General features: G+C 50.2%; 2 protein-coding genes across 2 annotated transcripts; both read left to right on the top strand.

Moving 5' to 3' along the window:
* The first annotated feature begins 89 nt into the window (after positions 1-89).
* On the top strand, positions 90-12,111 carry LOC133766892 (serine protease 44-like). The gene is made up of 6 exons (XM_062200713.1): positions 90-148; positions 9,124-9,201; positions 9,495-9,651; positions 9,987-10,252; positions 11,099-11,262; positions 11,824-12,111. Exons 2-6 carry the CDS (start codon positions 9,192-9,194, stop codon positions 12,058-12,060), a joined length of 834 nt encoding a protein of 277 aa, XP_062056697.1. The 5' UTR covers positions 90-148; positions 9,124-9,191; the 3' UTR covers positions 12,061-12,111.
* Positions 12,112-16,852: 4,741 nt separating this feature from the next.
* On the top strand, positions 16,853-21,491 carry LOC133766226 (serine protease 44-like). Its single transcript, XM_062199946.1, has 6 exons — positions 16,853-16,943; positions 17,123-17,276; positions 17,511-17,654; positions 18,007-18,269; positions 20,104-20,264; positions 20,813-21,491. Exons 1-6 carry the CDS (start codon positions 16,853-16,855, stop codon positions 21,047-21,049), a joined length of 1,050 nt encoding a protein of 349 aa, XP_062055930.1. The 3' UTR covers positions 21,050-21,491.
* Positions 21,492-21,999: the final 508 nt, after the last annotated feature.

The raw sequence follows: 21,999 nt of genomic DNA, 5'->3' as shown, positions 1-21,999 counted from the left end.
TGGAGAGAGACCTGCTGTCACTCCCCAAATGCCCAGGCCAGGCTGAAGCCAGGAGCCTGGAACTCAGTTTGGGTCTCCCACATGGGTGCCAGGGATCCAAGTACTTGAGCCATCAACTGCTGCCTTCCAGGATGCACATTAGCAAGAGGTGGGTTGGAAGTGGAGTAGTGGGGATGTGAACCAGGCACTCCAGTGTGGGGTGCAGTTATCCCAAGCAGCAACTTTACCCCTGTACCACATGCTCACCCCTGATGTATAAACCACAGAGTAAGAGGGCAGGCCCCTGTCTACTGTAGTGGGTGTTGGATAGGTGGCTTCAGTCAGTTAGATTCTGTGGCCTGAGCTCTTTATGGCCATCAATATTTCTCCATGAAGCTTTGTAGCTGAGCTTGCTAGTCATTGTATCTGGTACATTGGAAGCAGGAAGCAATCAGAGTACTACATCCCAAATTGCGAATCTCCATTTTCTACTTGTTTCTGCCCATCTCCTGTAGGTAGGGCCTTGAGCACCAAATCTCTGATCAGGCTCTAATCAGAAGGCTCAAGTTTAGGGAGATGATAGCTTGGGGTGCTCACCATGTCTGCTGGTTCATTTTCTTTTTTTAAAAAAATTTTATTTTATTTATTTAAAGGAGTTACAAAGAGAGGTAGAGACAGAGAGAGAGAGAGAGGTCTTCCATCTACTGGTTCACTCCCCAGATGGCCACAACAGCTGGAGCTGCGCCGATCCGAAGCCAGGAGCCAGGAGCTTCTTCCAGGTCTCCCACATGGGTGCATCTTTCCTCCCCTTCCTTCTGGGCATATAACTGAATAGAATAAAAACTACATTTCTAAATTTCTTTTAGTTTAAGTGTGATGCAAACTCTGGCCAAGTAAATACAAACAGAAGTGTTGGTGGTGAATTCTGGGAAATGTCCTTAAATGGCAGCCAAACTCTTCTCCATCCCTTTCTTCTCTCTTGGCTGGACTATACATGTGGTAGCGAGAGCTTAAGCAGTTATCTTGGGACATGAAGAATATACTAAGGGTATAGAACAGCCATTTAGAAGGACGTTGACTGGAATTGGTAGACGTAGAAGGAATTGGTAGGACTGCCACTGCAGCCCTTGATCCAACAAAGAAACCAGGTTCACTTTGGATTAATCCATGGTCATCTTGTGCCTCAGTTAACTCAGAAAAACTTCATTCTAACTAATTCAGTTGGTATCTGTTTTATTTCTGGATTGTTGTGCACATTTTAAAGTAATTTCTATTTTATTAATTTTTGTTTATACTTCCACATAGCTCATTGCTTCCTTCTCCTTTTCTTTTTTAAAAAGATTTATTTGCTTGAAAGGCAGAATGGCAGAGAGAGAGATGGAGGGTGGGAGGGAGGGAGGGAGGGAGGGAGGGAGAGAGGGCAAGCGAGAGCAAGCGAGAGCTTCTATGCTCTGTTCCACTCCCCAAATGGCTGCAATGGCCTGCCTTGGCTGGAGCCAGGAGCCTAGGCCTCCCATGTGGTTGGTGGAGACCCAAGTATCTGTTGCTGCCTTCCCAGGCTCATTAGCAGGGAGCTGGATAAGAACTGGAGCAGCAGAGACTCAAACTGGCTCATATGTGATGTCTTGCATCAGAAGCAGCAGCTTAACTTGCTGTACCACAACACCAGTAACTCCTCTATTTCTTAATATGGATAAGCTTAAAAGCTTATGTTGGTGAATGACTATTGTCTCTTAATATATATCTGTATTACTGTTTTATTGAGTGTAGGCTATATGTAGTAAAATGCATAGATTACAATGTAGAATTTTATGAGTTATTTTTATTTATTTATTTTTTTACAGGCAGAGTGGACAGTGAGAGAGAGAAACAGGGAGAAAGGTCTTCCTTTTACCGTTTTCATCCTCTAATGGCCACTGCGGCTGGCGCACTGTGCTGATCCGAAGCCAGGAGCCAGGTGCTTCCTCCTGGTCTCCCAAGCGGGTGCAGGGCCCAAGGACTTGGGCCATCCTCCACTGCACTCCTGGGCCACAGCAGAGAGCTGGCCTGGGAGAGGGGCAACCGGGACAGAATCTGGCGCCTGACTGGGACTAGAACCCGATGTGCCGGCGCCACAGGCGGAGGATTAACCTATTGAGCCGCAGCGCCGGTCCTAATTTTATGAGTTTTTTTTTTTTTTTTTTTTTTAGGATTCTTTTTTTTTTTTTTTTTTTGACAGGCAGAGTGGACAGTGGGAGAGAGACAGAAAGGTCTTCCTTTTTGCCGTTGGTTCACCCTCCAATGGCCGCCGCGGTAGCGCGCTGCGGCCGGCGCACCGCGCTGATCCGATGGCAGGAGCCAGGTGCTTCTCCTGGTCTCCCATGGGGTGCAGGGCCCAAGCACTTGGGCCATCCTCCACTGCACTCCCTGGCCACAGCAGAGAGCTGGCCTGGAAGAGGGGCAACCGGGACAGGATCGGTGCCCCGACCGGGACTAGAACCCGGTGTGCCGGCGCCGCAAGGCGGAGGATTAGCCTAGTGAGCCGCAGCGCCGGCCAATTTTATGAGTTTTAACAAATGTCTACCCTACCATGCACAGCCTGAATCATGATAAATATTTCTATCACGCTAGGATATTTCCTGGTGTCCCTTTCTAGTCATCTTTTTGAAGAGATAACCACTATCTTGATGACTGATAAGAATTGCATGTTATTGATCCTTATATAAAATGAATCTTACAGTGAGTGCCTTTTGTTTAGACTTTTCTCCCACATATTGTTTATATATATATATATATATATATACATATATATCTCATTATTTCATACTTTTTACTTTTTTTTTTTTGACAGGCAGAGTTAGTGAGAGACAGAGAGAAAGGTCTTCCTTTTTCCGTGGGTTCACCACCCATACTTATTTTTTTAGAGAGTTATTTATTTATTTGAAAGATTCACACAGAGAGAGGGGGGAGAGAGAGAGAGAGAGAGAGAGAGAGAGAGAGAGAGAGAGAGAGGTCTTCCATCTGCTGGTTCACTCCCCAGATGGCCACAATGGCCGTAGCTGTGCTGATCTCAAGTCAGGAGCCAGGAGCTTCTTCTGCGTCTCCCACATGGGTTGCGGCCATCTGGGGAGTGAACTAGTGGATGGAAGACCTCTCTCTCTGTCTCTACCTCTCTCTGTAACTTTCAAATAAATAAAAGAAGGTAGAATTACAGAGAGAGAGAGAGGGAGAGTGTGCCAGCTTCCATCTTCTGTATCACTCCCCAAATGGCTACAACAGCCAGGGCTGGGCCAGGCTGAAGCCAGGAGCTTCTTCCAGGTCTCCCATGTGGGTTGCAGGGGCCCAAGTACTGGGGCCATCTTTCACTGTTTACCCCAGGCACAATAGCAGGGAGCTGGATTAGAAGTGGAGCAGCTGGGATTCAAACTGGAGCCCATATGGGATGCCAGTGTCGCAGATGGCTGCTTTACCCACTATGCCACAGTGCCAGTCTCTATTTCATACCTTTAATACTATTGTGGAATAGTTTTTATTGTTTTGATGATTGACATTGAATTGTTTGGATTTTAGGCCAGTTATGAACAAAGCTGCTAGTATAAGACTTTTTGTCTCACTTCTTTTGGGAATAACCTAAGAGTGGAACAGCAGGTTCATAGAATAGATGTAAGTTTAATGTAATCAGAAATTTCTGAAGACTTTTCCAGATTGGCTATACCGCTGTATAGTCTGAGCAGCAGTAAGTGAGCGTCTGAGTAGATCTACTCAAACTCATTACTTCTTTTGATCAGTTGTAATAGGTGTGAAGTGGTGTTTCACTTAGGTTTTCATTTGCATTTCCCTGTGATTAATGGCATTTAGTACCCTTCTGTATGCTATTAATCACTTGTTTGCATATCTTTTTTTTTTTTTTAATTTATTTCATTGGCCAGCGCCACAGCTCAATGGGCGCCGGATTCTGTCCCGGTTGCCCCTGATCCAGTTCAGCTCTCTGCTGTGGCCCGGGAAGGCAGTGGAGGATGGCCCAAGTCCTTGGGCCCAGCACCCGCATGGGAGACCAGGAGAAGCACCTGGCTCCTGGCTTTGGATCAGCGCGGTGCGCCGGCTGCAGCGGCCATTGGAGGGTGAACCAATGGTAAAGGAAGACCTTTCTCTCTGTCTCTCTCTCTCATTGTCTACTCTGCCTGTCAATAAATAAATAAATAAAAATTTAAAAAAATTTATTTCATTTATTTTAAAGCAGAGTGATGGAGAAAGTGGGAGAGACAGATTTTCTATTTGATGGTTCATTCCCCAAATGGCTTCAACAGCTAGAGTTAGGCCAAGCTGAAGCCAGGAGCCAGGAACTCCATCTGGGTCTCCCATGTGGGTAGCAAGGACCCAAGTACTTGGGCCACCATCCACTGCTTCCCCAGGAACATTAGCAGAGAGCTGGATCAGAAGCAGAGCAGCTGGGACTCTAACCAGCACTCTGATATGGGGTGCCAGTGTCTCAAGTAGTGCCTTAACCTAGTGTGCTACAACACTGACCAACTGCATACCTTCTTTTGTGAAGTATCTTTTCAAATGTTTTGCCCATTTTAAGTAATGAGGATGTTGTTTTTTATTGCTAATTTTAAAATATATATATATTAAAGATTTTTTTAAAAATTTATTTGAAAGACAGAGTTACAGAGAAAGATAAGAGACAGTGAGAGAGGTCTTCCATCCGCTGGTTCATTCCCTAGATGGCTGCAATGGCTGGAGCTGTGCCAATCCAAAGTCAGGAGCCAGGAGCTTCTTCAGAGTCTCCTACGCAGGTGCAGGGGCCCAAGGACTTCGGCCATCTTCTAATGTTTTCCCAGGCCATAGCAGAGAGCTGGATCAGAAGAGGAGCAGCTGGGACTAGAACAGGCACCCATATGGGATACCAGTGCTTCAGGCCAGGGTTTTAACCCACTGTGCCACAGCGCCAGCCTCATCTTCATAGATTTTGATTAGAGCTTAAAATCTATGACTGGCTTTGTTCCCTTTCTTAAATGGGGGATGCAAAATTTTTTCTTCTGTTTTTCTTTCTAAAGCTTTATAGTTTTAACTTTTATATGTAGGTCTATAGTCTATAGAAAATTTTTGTGTATGGAATGATAAAGGGATTGAAGTATACTTGTTCATATCTTTAATGTTTATTCATTTGTTGAAAATGCACATTGGTTTACAATATTAGCTTACTGTACATTTTTATGCCTATTTCTGGACTCTATTCAGTTTCTTACTATTTATATACTTTTAAAAACAAGATTTATGTATTTATTTGAAAGGCAGAGTTTGAGGGAAGGAGAGAGAGAGAAGGAGATATATATATATGTTTCATTTGCTGGCTCACTCCCCAGATGGCCACAACAAAGCCAGGAGTCTGGAACTCCATCCAGGTCTCCCACGTGGGTGGCAGGGAGCCGAGTACTTGGACCATCACTTGCAGCCTTCCAGGATGAATATTAGCAGGAAGCTGGGGTCTGTAGTGGAGCTGGGACATGAAGCCAGGTGCTCTGATATGGTATGCTGGCATCCCAAACAGCATCTTAACTGCTGTGCCAAATGCCTGTCTCATGTTTTTCAAGCTGGAGCTTTTTGTAGAAATTGACAAGCTTAATCTAAAATGTATGTGAATAAAATAAAAAGGATCAAGAATAACCAACACAGAGAAGAACTGCTGGATTTCAAGACTTACTAGAAAGGTATCGTGTATATATCTATATATCTATATCTATATCTATCTATCTATATCTATCTATCTATCTATATCTATCTATCTATCTATCTATCTATCTATCTATCTATATCTCGTGTGTGTGTGTGTGTGTATGGCACCACAGCACTGCCGCCCCCCCCACTAGTTGGTGAGAATGTGTGTGTATAAAGTTCTATATAATTTCATTCTGTGTATAGATATTTGCCACCATAGTCAAGACACAGACAATTTCATTACCAGAGTATTACTCTTTGTGTGACCTTTTCAAAACCTCGTGTAGGGGCCTGCATTTGTGGTATAGCAGGTTAAGTGGCTGCCTACTCTGCTTCTGACCAGCTCACTGGTAACGTGCCTGGGAAAGCAGTGGAAGACAGCGCCTGTGCATGGGTCCCTGCCACACCCATGTGGGGTACGCGGACAGGGTCCAGGTTTCTGCTTCAGTTGGGCCGAGTCCTGGCTGTTTTGGTCTTATGGGAATGAACCACAGATGGAAGATATTGTTTTTGCTGTGTCTTTCTCTCTTTGTCACTCTGCCTTTCAAATAAATTAAATAAATCTCTTTTTAAAAAAGTACCACATGGGCCAGCGCCACGGCTCAATAGGCTAATCCTCCGCCTTGCGGCGCTGGCACACCGGGTTCCAGTCCCGGTTGGGGTGCCAGATTCTGTCCCGGTTGCCCCTCTTCGAGGCCAGCTCTCTGCTGTGGCCCGGGAGTGCAGTGGAGGATGGCCCAAGTGCTTGGGCCCTGCACCCACATGGGAGACCAGGAGAAGCACCTGGCTCCTGGCTTTGGATCAGCGCGGTATGCTGGCCGCAGCCAGTGGAGGGTGAACCAACAGCAAAGGAAGACCTTTCTCTCTGTCTCTCTCTCTCACTGTCCACTCTGCCTGTCAAAAAAAAAAAAAAAAGGAAAAAAGAAAGAAAAATAAAAGTAGCACATGTATCTCTCTAACTCTGGGCAACCATGATTTTGTTTTCTATTTCTAAAGTTTTATCTTTTTGAAAGTTTTATATAAAAGTAAATATACAGCATCTAACCTTTCAAGGTTAGCTTTTTTTTTTTTTTTTCAATCCAGGTAATTTCCTGGAAGTCCATTCAAGCTGCTGCACATAAGCTGCTAAGTAGTATTCCGTGGTATATGTGTACCATAGTTTAACCATTCACGCACTGAAGGACATCTAGACTTGCATTAGCCTCTTATTACATCTGTAATAAACTGAGTGACTTAAAGCTACTCAAATTTATTATTTTGGAGTTCTGAAGGTCAGAAACCCCAAGGTCAAGGTTGGCTGGCTGTGTCCCCTCTGCGGGCCCTAGGGGAGAATCTGTTTCCTTGCCATTTCTAGTGTCTGGAGACTGCCTGTGTTCTTGGACTTGTGGCTTCTTCCTGCATCTTCAAAGCCAGCAGTGTGGCATCTTCAAATCTTTCTCTCTGACCTCTACTTTGGGCCTCATATCTCTTACTGACTTCAATCCTTTGGCCCCTCCCTTCCTTCTTTCCTGCCTTCCTTCCTTTCAAAGATTTATTTATAGAGAGGCAGAGGTAGAGAGAGTGGTGGGGGTTTTCCATTCACTGTTTCACTCCCCAGATGGCAGCAACGGCCAGAGCTGAGCTGATCCGGAGCCATGTGCTTCCTCCTGGTCTCCCATACAGGTGCAGGAGCCCAAGCACTTGGGCCATCCTCCACTGCCCTCCCGGGCCACAGCAGAGAGCTGGATTGGAAGAGGAGCAGCTGGGACTAGAACCCAGCACCCATATGGGATACTGGTGACGCAGGTGGAAGATTAACCAAGTGAGCCATGGTGCTGTATTTATTTGAAATCCTGAATTATATAGACAAGGACCCCCCCCCCCTAAAGAGAGACCTTCTATCTGCTGGTTTACTCCCCAAATGCCTACAACAGCCAGGATTGGGCTGGGCTGAAGCCAGGAGCCTGGAACCCCATCTGGGTCTCCCTAGCAGGGGGCCCAAGCACTTGGACTAACTTTCCAGGTGCAGTAGCAGGGAACTGGATTGGAAGTAGAGTATCTGGAACTTGAATCAGCACTCATATGGGGCACAGGTGTCACAAGCAGTGGCTTAAACTGGTACATCACAATGCTGGCTCTTTAGTTTGATTTTTGTTTGCCATGTAGGGTAACATATTCTCAGGTTCCATGGATTAGGATGTGTTATTTCTATGGTAAGCAAAGATGTCTACTACGGGGTCAATCCTAGATGTTGGCTATTGTGACTAAAGATAAACATTGTTTTGGTTCGTTTTTTTTTAGTATATGCAAACACAAATCCTTATTTCTCTGGTATAATGTCCTAGGTCATATGGTAATTGCATAATTATTTTATAAAAAACTTTAAATCTGTTTTCCAGAATGGTTATGATATTTTACATTTCCACCACAATGTATGGATGATTCATTATCTCTGCACCTCTGTCAGTATTTGATGTATTCACTCTTTTTTAAATTTTATTTTAGCCAGTCTGCTGGTATATAGTATATATAGATATCTCACTGTGGTTTTAATTTGCGTTCTCCTAATGGCTAATGATGTTGAAAAACTTTTTTTTTTTTTAATGTGGATGTTGATTTTCAAAAAGGCAGTAGTATCTCTATCGCGTGGTTAGTAATGTTAAGGAGTTTCAATTTTTATTTATTATTATTATTTTTTATTTTTTGACAGGCAGAGTTAGACAGTGAGAGAGAGACAGAGAGAAAGGTCTTCCTTCCGTTGGTTCACCCCCCAGTGGCCGATACTGCCGGTGCACCGCGCTGATCCGATGGCAGGAGCCAGGTGCTTCTCCTGGTCTCCCATGGGGTGCAGGACCCAAGGACTTGGGCCACCCTCCACTGCACTCCAGGAGTTTCAATTTTTATTGCACACAAGTCGGGGAGGGAATTTTGGGAAAGACCTAGCCCAATATAAGCCTGGGGGCAAAGGGGGTTGTGCACTCACCTCTTTGGAACAAAGGTCGGCGAGGTTGCACCTGCTCGCAAGCTGTCACTCCGGCCAGGGACGAGGCCAGGGAACGCTGACTGCCTAGATGGTGCCCCTTGGCTGAGAAGGAGGGCTTGCGACCCTGCAGAGCTGGGAGCTTTATGGCCCCGCCCGGCCCTGCCCGGCCCCGCCCCGACCACGTGGCCGGCGCATTTCCCGCCAGCACCGGGCAGGGACACGCGCCGCCGCGAGGGAGCGCCAGGAGCGGGGCTTCCTTGTAGCGCCGATGGCGTGCGCTGGCTGCAGCTCGCTGGGCCTCCTGGCCTGGCTGCTTCTCCTTCAGCTCCGGCTCGGCGAGGCCCAAGCGCCCTGGGCAGGGGCGGGGGCATCTTCCCCTTCTCTCCCCTCAGGGGTCGGCGGACCCGGAGCGAGCTGGTGGGAGTCGCTCCCCATAGAGGTCCCAGGACCCCTGGCACGCCCCGATTCCTTGGCATTTACTCCAGGTGACTCCTATAATGCTCATGCAAAACGAAGGGACACAGCATCGGCTGGGGACAGTACTCCAGGGACAATGATTTCAGGTGATGTTTCAGGGCCACGGCCAGCCTCTGGCAACTGGCCTGCCCTGAGGGGGGTGGGACCCTGCCCTGGAAGGGTGGTGGTGGGGCACTGAGTGGACCCAACTGCCCTTGAGATCTGAGAGGCCCCAGGTCCTCTCTGACCAGTCCTGCAAGATACAGAGCTGCCCTGCGGAGTGGGAGGGGATGTGGCCTTGCTTTTAGGGTTCTGAGCACCAGCCGGCCCTGGTGGTGGTAGTGAGTGGCAAGGAGCAGGTGCTTTATTCTCGCTCCCTTCCTTCACTGACCTGCTCCAGGATGTGGCCATAGAATTCTGAGGATAGTTGGTGGCGCGCCAGCCCCAGAGCGGAAGTGGCCCTGGCAGGTGAGCCTGCAGGTCAACGATAAACACGTATGCGGAGGCTCCCTCATTGCCCATCAGTGGGTCCTGACTGCTGGCCACTGCATATTTGGGTGAGTGTTTGGGGCTGAGAATGTGGGTCCCTGACCTGCTGACCTTCAGCCAGTCCTATCTCTCTGTCGACTCCTTCCCCCTCATCTGATAAAGGGGGTAGGGTCTCCGTAGTTGTTCGGTTGGGGTGAGACCTGAGGAGTGGCATTACTGCCAAGCCCCAAGTGGTGATGCTGCTGGGCTGGGGATTGCATGTGGAGCCCTGCTGGCCAGAGTGGTCGGGGGTCCCAGGAAGGGATGTGGTTTGGAGGGGGAGGTGGCTGCTAGCTGGCCTGAGGATGGAAGCCTGAGAGGGAGTGGTGGGGGAGCATATAGATCCTTCAGGCTCTCCCTGCAGCTTTATGGAATACACGGTGAAGCTGGGAGATATAGACGTCAATCATCAATCCAACATGGCAGTCGTGGTCCCTGTCCGAGACATCGTTATGCACCGTGATTATAGTACTCGGGGAACAATCTCCAATGACATTGCACTTGCTCTGCTCGACTTCCCTGTGAATTACTCCACACACATTCAGCCTGTGTGCCTCCCGGAAAAGACCTTCTTGGTGCCAGATGGGACGACGTGCTGGGTAACTGGATGGGGCAAACTAGAAGAAAAAGGTGAGGCTATGAAGCAAGATTATAGCAACTTCTGAGGCTACCTGGTGCCCTGGGGTCAGCCTACAAACTGGAAGAAGGGGCAGAGAGGCAGATTTTCCTAGCAGGTAGATAAGGGAGGAGGGTAGAGAAGATGTTGCCAGGGAATAATGTCACAGCAGTTTATGTGTTTATGTTCGTTTGCCTGGACCTGGGGGCTTGGGTGCCAAGCATAGTGTGGTCTCTCCAGGGTGGATTTCAGCTTAGGATAAGATGAACTGTCTGGCTGGTGCCGCGGCTCACTTGGCTAATCCACTGCCTGCGGCACTGGCACCCCAGATTTTAGTCCCAGTTGGGGTGCCGGATTCTGTCCTGGTTGCTCCTCTTCCAGTCCAGCTCTCTGCTCTGGCCTGGGAGTGCAGTGGAGGATGGCCCAAGTGCTTGGGCCCTGCACCTGCATGGGAGACCAGGAGGAAGTACCTGGCTCCTGGCTTTGGATTGGCGCAGCGCGCCGGCCATATTAACCATTTGGGGGCTGAACCAACAGAAAAAGGAAGACCTTTCTCTCTGTCTCTGTCTCTCTCACTGTCTGTAGTGATACGCAGAGAGATGCTTGGTTTTGATTCCTCAGGCTGAGAAGACCTTGCCTTCCCTCCCTTGGGCTCTTTGTACATCTCCTGTCTTGATTGGGATCTTATAGCCTCCTCTACCCTTGTTATTGTTGGCCTCATTTCCTCCAGGGTCCGATGGGGACAATATGAAATGCCTATGAAGATAACTGAACACACTGTTCTGGAATGCAGCAGTGGATGCTGGCTACTTCTGTCCCATCCTTACGTAGATCAACTCACTACTACTTTATTTCTTCAGATGCACCAGATAAAGCACCAAAGCTGCTCCAGGAGGCTGACTTAACCATTATGCGTTACAAGGAATGTAATAAGTTACTCAAGAGACTGATGAACGTTAAGAATGACATGGTCAGGAAAGGGACTGTCTGTGGCTATAGTGATAAAGGAAAGGATTCTTGCCAGGTCAGTTACTGGGCCCTGTGTTACACTTGTCTCCTGAAAGCTTCCTCATCCCCAGGCAGTAGGGCCTGGATCATTGCCTAGCCCTCCACTCACCCTTCTTCACGTTAGTGAGAAGTGAGGAGAGTCAGGGTTAGCCTGACTTGGTCCTCCAGGAGAGAAAGGCTGTCCCTGCCTGGAGGGGTAGGGGCGAGGGTGGGTCCAGGGTGAATCCAGCAGGTGATACTGGTGGTACAAGTTCCATGTTTTCAGCCTCCTAGTGTGTCACAGGCAATGTACCTGGGCGAGCACTTGACTTGCTATTATCTCAGACTTAAGTGCCTTTTCTTGGCTTATATTCAGTTTTTTGGAACAGTCTTGTTTGAGCAGGTACATAATATTTATTTATTAAAAATTTTAAATTCAGCTACCTCATATTCATGGAAATCTAGGGTTAGCATTTCCTTTGGAATGCATGGGGATGCCCCCACGTGTGCCTGATTTCAAGCGCCTTGCCAGCATTCTCGGCCTGCTCTGATGTGGATCTGTTCCATGCCTGCCGTTTCTTTCTTTCTCTTTCCTCAGGGAGATTCTGGGGGGCCCTTGGTCTGTGAATATAATGAAACATGGATCCAGGTGGGGATTGTGAGCTGGGGCGTTGGCTGTGGTCGTGAAGGCTATCCTGGAGTCTACACAGAAGTTAGTTTTTATGTGGACTGGGTCAAAAGACACATGAATCAAGCTTCCTGTCTGGATTCAACGGCCTTCCTCGTCCTACTCCTGTGTCTGGTGTTGCCACTGGGCTCCCTAGCAACCCTGTGATCACACCAGCCCACTCCCCTCCTGTTTCTTAATCTCACGCTTCACAATAAATTCCCACCAACCTCCCGTTCCATCTCAACGCCCTTCCTTGAAATCTAGCTGGGATTGATTGACCCTGTGAAGACCCACACATGTCAGAGAGAATGAGGCTGTGAAGTGTCCCGGCCTGGAGCAGGTGTTACCCACCTCAGCAACACTTAGACTGGGGCTGTGCTCTTCCTGGCAGGAAGGAGGGAATGAACCAATTATGCTATAGGGCCAGCTGATCTGCCAGGTGGAACATGATGGCTTGTTAACATCTTGAACATCCACTGAAGAAGAGACATCATCAGCAGTGAAACAAACCCTCGACCTGGCTCTGGATTCAGGGCACTCAGCTTAGAGATTGTCAAACTAGTCAGCATGGTGATTGCTCAGAGGGGATGATGGAGGCATTGCCATGGCCCTACAGAGCTGGGAGGCCCTCACTTCCACTTCCAGCTCAGTTGCCTGTGGCTGGGGAGGTTCCCTTGTACCCTAGTGAGAAGCTACCTGTCAGTAGAGGGTCTCAGCCACACAACCCAGTCTGGCTCCTCTGACCATTGACTGCATCCAGGGACGCCCCCAGGTCCAACACACATGTACAAGTTGTGCTGAGGCACTATGGAGTGTGGAGGCTTCAGATGTCAACTGAATAAATGTTTGAGGAGTGTCTCCTGTATACTTCTGAGCTCTGCTGCCCTGCGGGGGCTTGGTTACATGAACCATCCTCTAGAGAGCTCTTCACTGTGTACCTGGGGAATACACTCCGGTCTGCAGTGGACTGTAGGAGATTGGAGATGAGGAGCTGTTTGCCCCCAGCAGGTCTGATGGGTGGCCCTAGGCAGCGCTGTCTACGGCCTGTGTTCTGTTTCCTCCATCAGCACCTCTAGAGCTTGCAGGGTTGTGGCACCGTTTAGCAGCCTCCGGTGTGAGGAGCAGGGCAGCAGAGGGACAGAGTTTCGGGCATCGCACACCCTGTTGTCCTTGTGCCTCCTTGCTCTGCCTTTGGGGCATTCTGTGGATATGGGCTGGGCGTTGACCTCAAAGAACTGAGTACCCACAGGGAGGAGAAAAGGTGGAAGAGGCCCACTGAGAGAAAAAAAGGGGTCCTACTTCCGAGTTCTTGGCTAGTCTGAATAACCCAGATGGCTCCTGGTCGTCCCAGCCTTTGTCTCCTGCACATACATCTGTCTAGATAAGTGCCAAAGCTCCCAGATATCAGAGGCCCTCGGTCTGATTGCCCTACCTGCTGCCTGAGGGAGACTGGGACAGGAAACCTCTGCTTCTCCAGCCCTATGTGAACACAGCTGTCCCAGTAAGTCCTGGGTCACATCCTTCATGGAGAGGTGACCATTAGGCAGAGGTGAGGCCCCAAGGCTTGCCGCCCACCTTCAGTGTCACGTGCAGCTTTCTCTCCTGTGCATCTAGCTGCCCCTTTTCTCTGTTGGTACTTGTGCTGCATGAGCCCCCAGAACAAGCCTGGCCTCCCCCGTGAGCCACTCTGGCCTTCACTGCGCTGGGTCATGTGACATGCAGTCCCTGGCCATGTAGGTCCTGGATGGACAGTCTCTTCCTATAGGTCAGGCAATGTGTCCATTCTTTCATTATCCTTTGTCTTCCAGCTCCCAACATGGACAGAGCAGTTTAGGAATTATATGGAGAATGAATGAATGATGGAGTGGGTAATGGTACTCACACGACCTCTGTCTCCCTACTGCTTTCCTTCGCTGCCCTCTCAGCTCATGCTCTGCCCCATTCCTTTCCAGGTTGCCTCAGAGAAGAGGAGAGAGCACAACAGGGTGGGAAGGTTCCAGCCCCCGTGGTAGGAGAAGCCCCAGGCTCTGGAAAGTTAGGGTTGCAGATGGGGTGCCCTTTGGTCTGCATATGTTAGAGCACATGCTTTGGTGGAAGGAACTCAGAATCAGCTCCAACATATTGTCACTGAGAATAGCTATGGTCAGCAGGAAGGATAGGCGTGGACCCCAGAGAACAGTAGGCTAAGGGCCACGCAGCTATTAGGAGTCTTAACAAATACGTGTGGATTACTGACTAATCACGCAGAGGTCTGAGGCCACAAATTAAACGTGGACTGCAAGTTGGGGCTGTCATTAGGAGGACCCTTAGGTAAAGGGCTTGGAGGCTGGGTAGAAGCAGCCTCTGGGGGAGACAGGAGATGTGAGAAGGAGCGGTCAAGTGGCAGACAGTCCTACTAAGAATATTCTAATCTGGAAGAGGGAATACAACAGTCAGACACACAAGCCAGTGGGCCACTAGTCTCTAGGGGCGAGTGACATACAGCAGTGAGTGTTTGTAGTGTCCAGATTGTGGTCTGAGATCTGTCTCCCCACAGAAGAAATGGGCTTCTTGGAGAAGTGGCTAAAAAAAAAAAAAAAATACACGTCTGTGTGAAATGGGCCTGAAATGTCATGTCACAGCAGAGAGCAAGGAAGCTTTCCCAGACTCCTGGGGTCAGGACAGACTGGCTCAGGACCCCACCGGAAGAGGCACCGGTGTGGGGTGTGGAGTTCCAGCTCTGTCCCACAGGCAGAGATTCACATCACCCCGCCTCCTGGAAACATCTGTGAGCAAATCACATCCGCACCCATTACAGAAAGTGCCCTGGGTGCAGGAATGGATTCCTCCTCCGGAGGTGCCCATGGTAACTATCTGGCGTGCAGGCAAATAAAGATCCAGTCTCTCCCTCAATCTAGGACAAGTTGGAAGGGACTCTGTGGGACCAGCTGGGACCTCAGTGCCACTGCTTTGTGGCTCAGCTCCTCCCTTGCACACAGTGCCCTCTCCGAGTCGGAGTCCTGGGAACCCCACTAAGACACTGCCTGGCAAGAGCTGGGACACCCCCGGCTTCAGGAAGCGTCTCAGTGATGTGCTGTGCAGCAAGTCACCCAAGGTCGGGGCCGAAATCAACCCAGGGTGTTGTGCTTGAGCCTCCTTACTCCTTACTCCAGGATTCTTATTTGCGAATCCACTGCCTGGCTGAAATTCCTTTTAATCTCTAATCAGTAGAGTGTTTTTGTGGTCATTTGTGGACATGCCCAGGGCAGGAGAAAGTTTAAATTCTTTGTTCCTAGTGAGCTTGAGCCATGAGGTGTTTTGTTTGCCTTTCTCCACTCATATCACGAACAAGTGTCTTTTTCTGTCATTTCCTACATAACAGTTTTTACACTTTTGTACTTCCTGGGGTCCTCCCCTGGTTGGAAGGCCCCCAAGCCTCCTGCTGTCGTGCTGCTTAGTATTCCTAGGCACCAAAGGGCTGGGATGTGTCTCATGCAGGAAGTAGGTGTGTCAGGTCAGGTTTGCTCAGGGTTGTGTGTGGTGATGTGAGCCACGCGTGCGATGAATCAGGAGGTGGCGCTCAGTGAGGAAAGCACACAGAGCACGGCCCTGTGTTGATTGGTGAGAATGTCGACAGCAGACGCTCACAGGCAGCGCGCGGTGTTACCCTAGGAGCAGTGGTTCCATTACGTGCAAGGTTGGCGCTTGTGATGCTTTTGTAAAACACACCTCCTGTGCTGGAGAGATCCATCTGCTTTTCTCACCATTGTGTTGGTTATTTGGGCGGCTCTGAGGGTTTGGTCTGAGCTCATTCCCATGGCTGCATTCAGCCGGTAGCTGCTCCAGAGCCATGGTGAACCACGAAGGCCTTGCTCACCTGTGAGTGGTGATGTGGGAGTATTGTTAGGGGTGCCTCAGTTTCCTCGAAGGACCTCTGACTCTGCAGTAGGCTAGAGCTGGTGGACTCAGGTCTCAGGTGGTCCAAGGGGGTGGAAACAGAAGCGACAGTGCCTCTTGACGCTGAGTTCAGAAGTTGTACCACCTTCTTTCTACCACATTGTGAGGACAAGTCACAAGGCCAGCTCATATTTCCCGAGGGTGGGAATGGATATGCAAAATATTGTGGTCAGATTTTCTAATATACCATAGTAAGTGAATAATTGCAGTGCAAGGAAATATATTAAAGTGCGTGATCTTTATAAAAAGTTTTCTAATGTATCAGGGAGAGAAGTGATAGAATTATGGGATCACTAGTTTCAGTTCCCAGTGAATTTGTGGATCCAGGCCAACATGATCAAAAAAACCAGCAGCTTCCCCATATGAAAACATCCAGGCATCACTGAGTCCCTACTTCAAGTGAAAGACCCAGAAGCAGTTCCAGACTCCTGACCTCGGCCTATGTCAGACCTGGCTGTCGCAGGCATTTGTGGAGTGATCCAGCAGATAGAAGACCTGTCTCTGCCTTTCAAATAAAAATGCATGTAAATACGTAAAAATGTAAAAAGGGTATGCTAAATACAAACTAAAGTGTCCATTCCTGAGACGTGGTTTTGTGTGGTAACACCACAAAGACACACAAGCAAGTAACTGTATAAATGTGATACTGATGATTTCACTTGAGGATACAGAGGCTTGCGGATAGAATGATTCCATTTCTTGGCACAAGTATTGTCTCTTTATAATGCTTAAGGTTTAAATTTGTTTTATGTGGATTTATGTATCAGTTTTATTTTACCAGAAAAAAATAAGTAGAATTATTAATGAAATTGGTGTGTGAGGCTTCCTGGGGGCGGGGTAATCTCTTCACTGAAGCGCCGTGAGATCAATCACGTATTCCGAGTCCCATCCTTTACAGCTGGTTGTGGAATTCTGGGGGAGCAGCTTTCCCATGACCCCTGACCCCGCGTTCCCTCCTACACGAGCGCAGGGGTGCGCGCCGCCGCCGCCAGGGGGCGCAAGGGAGGCTGTGGAGGTGTCCATGGCGTCCCTAGAGGGTCCCCGCGGGGGCCTGTCCCTGGGCCTGCTGCTGTGGCTCCAGCTGGCTCAGCCCGTGCTCAGTGAGGCCCTGGGTGGGCGGGGAGAGGACGTGGCTGGGCCGGGCGGCGCACAGGGCCGGGGACGCGGAAGGTGGTGGGGATGGCGGTGGGGGTGTGGCGGGCACCGCAGGCCAGGAAGAGGAGGAGGAGGAGGAGGAGGCCGAGGGGGCGCCGGGCTCTCCTGTCTTCCTCGCTGGGCTGTTCTTCTGCAGGTGTGGGTTACCGAGCCAAGGAGGAATCTGGGGTGACCGTGCTGAGCCCAGAGCCCCCGGGACCCCCGGGACCCCCGAAATCCCTGAGGATCCCGGAAGTCACTGCAGCTCCGGGGTCTCCAGTGCCGGCTGGGCCTGCGGGACCCCGGGTCAGGTCAGCACCCACAGGGCGACAAGACTTGGAGCAGGCGGAGACCTCTCTGCCTGAGGAGCTGTTTCCTCGAGGTACTGCGTGGGGCCAGGTCTGTGGTGCGGGGTTCGAGAGATGGGAGCTCCCTGAGGGTAACCTGCTGTGCCCTGGGCGGCCTGGGCGGAGATGGTGGGGTGGGGGTGGCGGCTTCACGTCCAGTGCCCTCTCTTTACTGAGCCAATCAGCGTGCGGCAACAGAACCATGAAGATAGTGGGTGGAGCACCGGCCCCGGAGAGGAGGTGGCCCTGGCAGGTGAGCCTGCGGATTGGATACAGCCACTTCTGTGGCGGCTCCCTCATCGCCAGCAGATGGGTGCTGACTGCGGCCCACTGCATATTAAGGTGAGTGTGGCACCGAGTGTGTGTCCCTGATCTGTCATCCAGGAGCCGCTGTGTTCCCAACTGAGCGTCCTCTTCATCTGAAAAAAGGGGGTGATGCCCCCATAGTTGTTCAGTTGGGGTGAGACCTGAGATTTGGCATTGCTACCAAGTCTGCAGGTGATGCTACTGGTGCTGTTCTGGGCCCACACGTGGAGCCCCCAGCCTGGAGTGCCCAGGGGTCCTGGGAGGGGCGGCGGTATGGAGGGGGAGGTGGCTGCTGGCTGTCCTGGGAAGGCAGAGCCAGGCTGGGAAGCACTGGATGTGGGGAAACGGAGAGTGTGGCCTCTCCAGGATCTCTAGTCTGTCCCCACAGATACGCAGAGTACATGGTGCAGCTGGGAGACCGAATGCTGGACGGTTCTTCAGAACAGGCACTCGTGGTCCCTGTTCAGAAAATCATCATCCATAAAGATTTCGAAGTTGCATCTATGACTCATGACTTGGCCCTTCTTCGCCTGGCCTACTCCGTGAATTTCTCTTCGTACATCCAGCCCGTGTGCCTCCCTGAAAAGTCTCTGACAGTGAAAGCTGGGACGCTGTGCTGGGTCACGGGATGGGGCCAGCTGTCAGAGAACGGTGAGACTGCCCAGCAGCAGGCTGTGGTGGGGCAGCCTGGTGGCCTGGGTCAGCCCTCCAGCCCCAAGCAGGGAAAAGGGGTGATAGGTGGGCTGGGAGGATGAGAGGATGGGGGAGCAGACGCTGCAGGGGTCATCTTCTAATTAAGATTCCTGTTGCCGTGCAGGACCTTGGGTGCGGGCACCGGGTATGGTGGGTTCTCTCCAGAGGGGATTGCAGCTTGGGGGTGATGGGCTGTGTTTCCTCTGGAGCTGCCCCTCACTAGAAGTACCTGCCCCAATAGGGTGGGCTGTCTTTCTCCAAGGAGAGAAGGCCAAGACAGAGCAACTCTGCAGGGCCTCTTCCCCTTAGAGAGAGGCTGGGTTTGTTACATTGCTGGTGCTACCTGTATGACAGCCTGGGGCCCTGTTTTAGGAGGTAAAGATTTTTTTTACTATATCTTTGGTTGTCATCTTCATTTTTCTTTTTTTTTTAAGATTTATTTATATATTTGAAAGGCAAAGTTACAGAGAGGCAGAGGCAGAAGCAGAGAGAGAGAGAGAGAGAGAGACAGACAGAAAGAGATCTTCCATTGTTGGTTCACTCCCCAGGTGGCCTCAGTGGCCAGAGCTGAGTTGATCTGAAGCCAGGAGTCTGGAACCTCTTCCAGGTCTCCCACATGGGTACAGGGGCCCAAGGACTTGGGCCATCTTTTACTGCTTTCCCAGGCCATAGCAGAGAGCTGGATCAGAAGTGGAGCAGGTGGGACTTGAACCAGCACCCTTATAGGATGCTGGCACTGCAGGCGGTGGCTTTACCCACTATGCCACAGTGCTGGCCCTAGTAAAAATGCTTTACTGATGCTCAGAGCTGTCACAATTAGCATTGATACTCAGAGTGGCAGTCACTTGGTCATCCTTTCTCAGGGTGGCAAGGTCTAATTTCTCTCCCATGTATTCTTCCTTGTGTGTGTGTGTGTGTGTGTGTATTTTCAAAGAATTATTTATTTGAACGGCAGAGAATGGGGCCAGCACTGTGGCGCAGTGGGTTAACGCCCTGGCCTGAAGCACCGGCATCCCATATGGGCCCTGGTTTGAGTCCCAGCTGCTTCACTTCCGATCCAGCTCTCTGCTATGACCTGGGAAAGCAGTAGAAGATGGCCCAACTCCTTGGGCCCCTGCACTCACATGGGAGAACTGGAAGAAGCTCCTGGCTCTTGACTTCGGATCAGCGTGGCTCCGGCCATTGCGGCCAATTGGGGGAGTGAACCAGCGATGGAAGACCTCTCTCTCTCTCTCTGTCTCTCCTCTCTCTGTGTAACTCTTTCAAATAAATAAATAACTTAAAAAAAAATGAAAGGCAGATTGACAGAGACACAGAGCAGGAGAATGACCTTCTGTCCAATTATTCACTTCCCAAATGTCCATCCTAGTTAGGTCTTGGCCAGGATCCCTGAACTCTGTCCTGATCTCATGTGGGTGTCAGATGGCACTCAGACCATCTTCCACTGCCTTCACATGCACATTAGTAGGAAGCTGGGTCGGAAACAGAGCAGTCATGACTCAACTGGACACCAGATTTTGGGGTACCAGCATTGCAAGTCGCAGCTGAAGCTGCTGCAGCACCACACCGGCTGCTTCCTTTTGCTCTCTTAATTTTGTCTCTTGCCCTCCCTCTTTCAGTGTGAACACTGGCCCCGAGTTCCCTTTGTGTCACAGGGGCACCATAATTACTGCCCTGCTTACCCCCAAGGAGGGAGCTGTGTGTGAGCCCCCTGGCTAGGACCCGGCGTGGGTCCCAGGGGCTCTCGTCCTGTCATGGTGCAGACTTACTTACAGAAATGACCTCTCTGTAGGGAGTTCACAGATGCCAGTTGAACTTCAGGAATCTCAACTAAGAATTATTCACTTCGATCAGTGTAACGGGATGCTCCAGAACAAGCTGTCAACTCGCACTGATTTGGTCAAACTGGGGTCTATCTGTGGCTACAGTGCCCAAGGAAAGGATGCCTGTCAGGTCAGTTGCTGGCCCAGTGCTGCTGTGTGTTACGCTCATCTCCTTAAAGCTTCCTCATCCCTTGGCAGTAGGGCATGGCCATTGTCTAGCCCTGCACTCACCCCTTCTCAAGTTAGTGGGACGTGAGCATAGTCACCAAGACTCTCCTGGGCTAGCCTGAGCTGACCGTTCAGGAGAGAAGAGCTGTCGCTGCCCCATGCTGGTGGCACGGGAACAAGGCCAGGGTGAATCGGGCAAGAGATAACAGTAACGCACATTCGTTTTCAGCCCCTTCTGTGTAACAGGCCGTGTGCTTGGGCACACACTTTTCTCATTTTGTTTGTTTATAGTCTGCTTTATGAAGCATGAGTTTTTGAGTAGATACACTTTTAGTTAGAATTTTTTAGTTCTCATTTCTCATATTCACAGAAATCTGGGGCTGGCAGGATCTTTGGGGAGCCTGAGGGTGCCCCGTATGTGCCTGATTCCTCGGCATCTGGCTGTGTAGACACCCTGCTGTGATGTGGGTCTGTTCCAAACCTGCTGTTGGTCTCTTTCTCTTTCCTCAGGGAGATTCTGGGGGGCCCTTGGTCTGTGAGTATAATGAAACATGGATCCAGGTGGGGGTTGTGAGCTGGGGCGTTGGCTGCGGTCGCCAAGGCTATCCTGGAGTCTACACAGAAGTTGGATACCACAAGGACTGGATTTTTAGGCACCTGAGTCTGGCCAGCTGTCTGGACTCAGCTGCCTTCCTCATTTTAAGCCTGTGTCTGGTGCTGTCCCTACACATCCTGGGGACCTCGTAATGGCTGCAGCCTACTCTTCTCCAATTTCCGAGACTCGCACTAAACTTCTCACCCGATCCACTCTTCTATTTCAATATCCTTTCCTCAAAATCTAGTTGGCATTGATTGACCTTGAAGAGGTCCACACTCTAGACCATGGCAGGGAGACTGGGGCCTACAAAATATCCGGCTTAGTGTCCTGGTCACCAGCTGTCTTGGCCAACCCTACTCGTGGGCTGCATTTACTTGGGAAAGAGGGGGTAAACTAAGCCCATCTAGAAGCAGGCTGCCAGGTGGAGCAAGATGGCTGCCGACGTCTTAGTATCTACCAAAGAAGAGACAGCATCAACAGTGAAACAAGCCCTATACATGCCTCTGATTTCAGGGCTCTGGCCTAAGATTTTTGTCAAACTAGTTAGCGTGGTGATTGCTCGGAGGGGATGAAGGAGCATAGCCAGGTCCCTTCAGAGCTGCAAGGCCCTGGCTTCCACCTCTGGCTCAGTTGCCTGCGGTGGAGAAGGTTCCCTGTACCCCAGTGAGGGTCACCTGTCAGTAGAGGGCCTCAACCACACAGCCCTCTCTGAGCAACCCAGTCCCTCTTACTCAATACCCCATTGGCTGCATTCAGGAACCCCCTACATTGTGTTGAGGGATTACGGAGTATGGAGGCTTCAGATGTCAACTGAATAAATGTTTGGAGAGTGTCTCTGTGTGCTTCGGAGCTCTGCTCCCCTGCGGGGTTTGGTTGCACAATCCATACTCTGTAGAGAGCTCTTCATTGTGTACTTAGGGAATATGTTTCTGGTCTCCCATAGACAGTGGAAAATCAGAGATGAGGAGCTGTCTGCCCCCAGCAACGGTGGCCCCAGGTGGTGTGACCTAGCCTGTGTCCTATTTTTACCGTCAGTATCTCTAGAGCTGCAGGGCTGTAACACTTCTTAGCAGCCTCTGTGTGAAGGAGCGGGGCAGCA

This window comes from Lepus europaeus, chromosome 9, assembly GCF_033115175.1.
Source record: "Lepus europaeus isolate LE1 chromosome 9, mLepTim1.pri, whole genome shotgun sequence".
Lineage (NCBI taxonomy): Eukaryota > Metazoa > Chordata > Mammalia > Lagomorpha > Leporidae > Lepus > Lepus europaeus.
The sequence above is the reverse complement of the archived record's forward strand: the minus strand, read 5'-3'. Positions and strand labels throughout refer to the sequence as shown.